The sequence below is a fragment of the Salvelinus sp. IW2-2015 genome, unplaced genomic scaffold (genome assembly GCF_002910315.2).
Source record: "Salvelinus sp. IW2-2015 unplaced genomic scaffold, ASM291031v2 Un_scaffold1429, whole genome shotgun sequence".
Classification (NCBI taxonomy): Eukaryota; Metazoa; Chordata; class Actinopteri; order Salmoniformes; family Salmonidae; genus Salvelinus; species Salvelinus sp. IW2-2015.
This window is the reverse complement of record NW_019942903.1, coordinates 230,545-237,299: the sequence shown is the minus strand read 5'-3', so window position 1 is coordinate 237,299 and position 6,755 is coordinate 230,545. Positions and strand designations below refer to the sequence as shown.

Genomic DNA, 6,755 nt, shown 5'->3' with positions numbered 1-6,755 from the left:
TCTCTCCCTAACCCAGGTGCATGCTCTTATTCTCTCAATATGTATGATTCTATGTGTTATTTACAAGTTGGATAATCTTTGGATGCCAACAGCAGTGCGCACATTGGAAGACATAGCTTGGACTGTAGCCTACAAAAGCCTATTCCTGCTCTTTTCCCGCGATCCATCAAATGCATTTTGTGTGTCATCATAGTTGTCTCTGACTTTGGTCAGACTCGCTCAGGCTAAACAAACTTAACTTGCGCCTTTTTTAAATGCGGATTTGAATATCATCGAGAAAACAGAAAAATTCTCGCAAACATCGTTTCTGAATTTAAAAGTAATCCTAGGAGTAACCCTAGTTTTTCAAAAGTATCTGTAATCTAATTACAATATTTTTCCTGGTAACGGATTAGTTTGTTTCTTTGTAATCAGTTACATGTTACTCCCCAACCCTGTTATACATGTTTTCCTGTCAGCCAGGACCTGTTTCACTAAGCATATCAGATTAGGAGTGCTGATTTAGGATCAATTTAGCCTTTTAACCAACATAGTGGCTGCCTGATGGGCAGGCCACTGATGGGCATGCACCTGATGGCAGGCCACCTGATGGGCAGACCACCTGATGGCAGACCACCTGATGGCAGCCACCTGATGGGCAGACCACCTGATGGGCAGGCCACCTGATGGGCAGGCCACCTGATGCTAGATCAGCACTCGTACTCTGAGACACTTTGTGGATATGTGCCCAGATCTTCATACATGATTTCAATGATCCTAATAATGACAATGCTTCGTAGTTTCAGTGTCTTCAATTGCCATGCCAGTGAGTAATGACCAGGCCCGAGGCCCCCTGGCTACAATCGAGGACCATTCACAATACCACCACATGCCTCAGGTGTGTTTTTGCTGTCAAGATGAACGTAAATGACATGGAATAGGCTGAAACGTAATCTGTATTTTTTATTTATTTACAGGAAGACAGAACTGCATTGTCCCTAATCAAGCAGGAAAGAGTGGACAGCTGTGGCGTGGACCTGAAGGTAGAACAAAACATCAGCTCAGAGAGTAGACCGACTGGAAGTTTCAGTGCAGATATTGATTACATAGAACACTTTTATTTACAAATCCACATCACTGTTGAAATACTACTGGCCTTAGCTGAAAGACATCAACTCTTAGCGACTTCGTGCCTGTGTTTTAAAGGCAACCTGTTGTATATGATTAGGAATGTCTGATCATTGTGTTGATGACTCCTTTTCATCATTGATGGTAGTTCCAGAACCCAACGACGATGACAGCGAGATACATAACGTGGCTGACACTCACAGCTCGCCCACTGCAGCCACAGAGGACCCCACTGAGCCCACTAGGACCAGTGGATCCGACGCTAACCTCAAGTCAGAGATGGGGACAGAGGGTGTGAACCAGAGACCCCAGCAGCCAACAGGACCAGATCTCAGCACAGAGATACTGAATAGCCCGGTTTGATCTGGCTCTGATGCAGGAGAGGGTCCTGGGGCATCTGGGGCTTTCCTTGGCCCAGGCAGCAGCCGCAACCGCAGAGGCCGCCGGGCATCTCTTGTTCCTACCAAACCCAGGCTGATGTAGAGAGCCAGTCCAGACAGTTCCCGGCAGCGATATGGGCGTCTTCGCCCCCTTTGACATGACAGCTCCTCCTCCTCCCGCACCGCCAGCGAATCAGAGGCAGCCGCATGGAGCCACGGCGGCGAACGAGCCAATGGGCTGTAACTTCTGCGGCCGCATCTTCCACAGCCAGGCGTCCCTGGAGGTGCACCAGCGGGTCCACACGGGACAGCGGCCGTTCAGCTGCCCACACTGCGGCAAGTCATTCGCGCAGCCCAACAACCTCCGGGTGCACCTGCTAATCCACAGTGGCGAAAGGCGGTACCGGTGCTCGATCTGTGGGAAGAGTTTCATTTCGTCAAGTCACCTTAAGAGACACAGGACSGTTCACACCCAGGAGAAACCCTACATCTGCTCTCGGTGCGGCCAGTCCTTCACTCAACTCTGCAGCGTCCGGAGACACAGACAGCAGTCGCGGTGCGGAGAGCCGCCTCATGCTCAAAATGAACTCTCTGCTTGACTGTAGAAAAGGTGTTGTACAGTACGTGTGTGTGTTAGCTGTATCTGACGTGATTTACACTAGCTATAGGTTTCCTGATCAAAACGTTTCGCCTTTTAGTCTCTTGGATGATAGGTCCACAGATAGAAATTGAGAAATGTATGTTGTTAACTCTAAATTAATATTTACCTAAAGATGACACTGTCATTAGTTTTATGTGACTGTTTAGTACAATACATGCTGTCTTACCTTAGTCATAAGGCAAGATGGGGTTGTCCCTGGGAAAGGCTTGTTTTTAGAGTAGTACTTTATTGATCCCAACTTGGGAAATGGTTTTATCACTCAGCAACATCATCAAATAATTTTACGACTAGAAGAAGTCCAGGAGGACGAAGCAGGCCATTTCAYAGACCAGTGGATTGGACTGAGCCCTCATCTGGCATGGCTGACTTCACTGTGTGACTGAATCACAGGGATGAACGATGCAACTAATAAAAGGTTTTCCTGCATGTTTTGAAGGGGTTTGATGACAGGGTCATTTGAGACCAATGCACGTTCACGTGCTAGTCGGAACTAGGAAACGCWGAAATTTACGATTTGCCAATTGGCTTTAGTTATCGTAGGTGTTTATACACTTGCTGCGCTGAACAAGTTAGCAAGTCGTAAATGTTTAAGTTCCGACTAGCACATGAACGCGGCAATACTGAGGTATAACACAGGTGAGAAGCAGTTTACACAGGCAGCCCAATTCTGATATTTTTCTCCAAATTGGTCTTTTGACCAATCGCATGAGATCTTCTCACATCCAATCTTTTTCAGAGCCGATCTGATTTGTTAAAAGACCAATTAGTTGGTGGAAAAAGATCTGAATTGGGTTGCCTGTGTAAACACAGCCGTTGAAATGCACAGTGTGTGGACAGTTTACACAATCAGGTATCGCAAGAGAAGGGTTAATACATGACAGAGGAAGTGCAGGTTTATGCTGTCAAATCAAATAAATGTCAATTAAATTCATGGGAAATAGCCCCCTGGATTGTTTTTTTTCTGCAGTATTTTTATTAATTGCTTACACCACTCCAATCACTTATATATCTGCTTCCTTGTAAGTAATCACAGCTCTCCAATTGGTTGGATTGGTTATACATATCCAATCAATTGTCTATATATACACACACACTGTATGTGCTAACCTCAAGGAAACAAGAAAGGATGCATTACTTAACCAAATCCCCATCGCAGAAATCAGCATTACAGCGTGATTGAAATTTAAAAGGCGATGTTCCCGCGTTAATGGAGACTGCACGCACTGTAAACGTTGCAGATGTCGGCGCAATATGAAATCCCATTTCTAACGTGCTATCTGTAACGCTTCAGCAATCCAGATTGAATAGAACCCCTAGACCACGGTTCTCCAACAGTTACACTACCCTTCAAAAGTTTGGGGTCACTTAGAAATGTCCTTGTTTTGAAAGAAGAGCAAATGTGTCCATTAAAATAACATCAAATTGATCAGAAATACAATGTAGACATTTGTTAATGTTGTAAATGACTATTGTAGCTGGAAACGCCTGATTTTTTAAAATGGAATATCTACATAGGCGTACAGAGGCCCATTATCAGCAACCATCGCTCCCGTGTTCCAGTGGCACGTTGCGTTAGCTAATCCAAGTCTTCTAGGCAGAGTTGCAAAGAAKAATCCATATCTCAGACTGGCCAATAAAAAGAAAAGCTTAAGATGGGCAAAATAACACAGACACTCTGCCTAGAAGGCCAGCATCCTTGAGTCGCCTCTTCACGTTGAGACTGGTGTTTTGCGGGTACTATTTAATGAAGCTGCCAGTTYAGGACTTGTGAGGCATCTGTTTCTCAAACTAGACACTAATGTACTTGTCCTCTTGCTCAGTTGTGCACCGGGGCCTACCACTCTTTCTATTCTGGTTAGAGACAGTTTGCGCTGTTCTGTGAAGGGAGTAGTACACAGCGTTCTACGAGATCTTCAGTTTCTTGGCAATTTCTCACATGGAATAGCCTTCATTTCTCAGAACAAGAATAGACTGACGAGTTTCAGAAGAAAGGTCTTTGTTTCTGGCCATTTTGAGCCTGTAATCGAACCCACAAATGCTGATGCTCCATATACTAAACTAGTCTAAAGAAGGACAGTTGTATTGCTACTTTAATAAGCACAACAGTTTTCAGCTGTGCTAACATAATTGTAAAAGGTTTTTCTAATTATCAATTAGCCTTTTAAAATTATAAACTTGGATTAGCTAACACAATGTGCCATTTGAACACAGGAGTGATGGTTGCTGATAATGGGACTCTGTACGCCTATGTAGATATTCCATAAAAAAATCTGCCTGGCCATTTCCAGCTACAATAGTCATTTACAACATTAACAATGTCCACACTGTATTTCTGATCAATTTGATCTTATTTAAATGGATTTTTTTTTTTTTTTTTTGAACGGTAGCGTATATGGCGAGCTACCAGTAACTCACAGGCCACCTATGAGTAACTTTACAAGCAATTAATGTGTTCATTGCAAAGCTACTATCCAATCAAAGCCACATTGACATTATCCAACCCTGGTTAGCCACTTTTGTTTAAAAAAACAAACGTAACACAATATCTGCAATTAATTTCCAGCAATATTTTTTTCCCAGAACTCACAATTGGTCTTCTGATGTGATTTGAGGATTGTTCGTTGTTTCTCTATGAATAATTGTAATATTGAGTAAAAAAAAAAATATATATTTTTTTTAAATTCTTGGTATATCGACAGAAAACGGATATTGTACACTGGGGAAGAGTTGCAGGGTAGAGGAGAATAAAATTATGTGCTATAAATTGTGTAACTCGAGAAATGCTTAGTTTTTTAAAAGTATCTATCATGCTAGAAAAGTTTAGAGGCCCCTGCCCAAGACATGAATGCGGATTATACCATGTGTTTACGGTCAATTAATGTATGTTAAACACGTCATCATTAAGCGACACCGACCATGGCTATTATTGTAATTCATGAAACATAGTTCGCTTTTTGGTTTGAATGTAATGTTAGGGTTAAGGTTAGTGTTAGGTTTAAAATCAGATTTTATGAAGATAAATTGTAGAAATAGGCGGGGTTTAGCCATCCAAGTGGGTACTTCATTTTGGTAGCAGTGAATGAGTAACGTTAGCTAGCTACCTACTACGGATTCAATGGACTGCAGTGGTTCAGCTCAAACTTAATCTGAGTCCTACTACGGAAAACACAGCGAGACACCGTGCTTCCTGCCTGCCAACGGACTTTCTCTCCCCGATTGACCACCTCCTTCAGATGACCACTTAAACCAAGAACTTTCTAATGACTTGTTTTTATAAATTACATAATTTGTCTTTTTTTGTGCGTTTGAGATTATTTCAAAAAGCGCTATATATAAATGATGCCTTTGTGGCTGTTGTAACTAACTTTAGAGAAAAACCCATGTAAACCAGCCTTTCTTAAAGTATGGGTCGCGGACCTGTTAATGTTGGTCGCGACGTGTCAGAGTAAATGTAATTATGTAATGAATTACTGGAATTTATTTGGTTAAATGCAACTACGGTCTCTGTTCAGTGCGCTCTCTGCTTAGCAACGGTCTTTGCTCAGTTATCACCTGCGCGTGTGGAAGATGCCCGTGTGCTTCGCGGTTTTACCTGATCTTTTTTCTTGAAGATCACTCCGCGACACACGCTGTAGCGCTGTGGTCAGCAGCAGATGATGCGCTGTCAGCCACTGATTTGTCATTCACACTCCATCAAATTGACCCATGCTAGCAACAAGTTTTGATTGAGCTCAATCGTCATGAGAAGCCAATACGCCGATGAGTTTCTCGCTCTTTCATACAAACTTTGAGAAATAACGAGGAGCTCCTCAATGTGTTTTGTGCGGGAAAGTGCTTAGTAATGACTCATTCAAAACGAACAAATTCATATAACGAAACGTCCTGACGGTAACGTTATACCCAAGGAATTATTTCAGAAGAGGGCAGAATGCTTCAGGAAACAGTGCTTCGACGGTGGAAAAGTAAGTCCGCTAGCAAGGTATTGTTGTCATTTTATAACAGGTGGTGATAAGCAGAAATAAGGAGTACTATCTCATAGTAGTATATGTGAGTTTCTCTTTCAAACAATCTCCTGGCCTTGTACACAGTTAATAGTTAACGTTAGCCAAAGCAAGCTAGCTAGCTACTGATAGTGCAACCCTAACATACAGATGAAGATGAAAAATCATCAGGCCTACTGTACTTCTTTCTGTAGAAAATATTGTTGAAAACAAGTCTAGGTTAGAACCGTTACTGTTAAAATACAAGTAATTTTTATTCTGAACTGATTGAAGCAAGATACTTTTTGGGCAAACACACAGTTCTGGGTTTCTCATCTACAGCAAGAAGCGGTCTGCTGCCTAACTGAGAAAGCAGTAGATGTTCTGGTCCAGTTTGGACCGCATACCTATTGTCAGTCAGGGTTCTGTTGATGATTCGTTACTTGAGAAATGAGACCAAGTTAAGACGCTGGACAGGGTGGATCGGTATATAGTAAGACAGTTTATTCGGATGTAAAGATATCTGAGCAAAACGTGCACGGACTCGTTCATTTAGCTCAGAGGGAACTAGCCGAAGAGTCCCTAGACATGGTGTGCATTACATTTCATACAGTGAATGACGTAGGT

At 42.6% G+C, this 6,755-nt stretch overlaps 1 protein-coding gene and 1 pseudogene across 1 annotated transcript in view; both read left to right on the top strand.

The window, feature by feature from the left end:
- Nucleotides 1-3,079, top strand: part of LOC112070805 (zinc finger protein ZFP2) — a 9,316-nt gene extending 6,237 nt beyond the window's left edge. Inside the window, exons 5-6 of the mRNA XM_024138256.2 lie at nucleotides 1,256-1,379; nucleotides 1,591-3,079. Of these exons, the coding sequence (XP_023994024.2) occupies nucleotides 1,256-1,379; nucleotides 1,591-2,086 (620 nt within the window). The 3' untranslated portion in view covers nucleotides 2,087-3,079. The remainder of the gene's footprint in view (nucleotides 1-1,255; nucleotides 1,380-1,590) is intronic.
- Nucleotides 3,080-5,709: 2,630 nt separating this feature from the next.
- The window catches only part of LOC112070810 (fibrinogen-like protein 1), a 33,379-nt pseudogene continuing 32,333 nt past the window's right edge, over nucleotides 5,710-6,755 (top strand).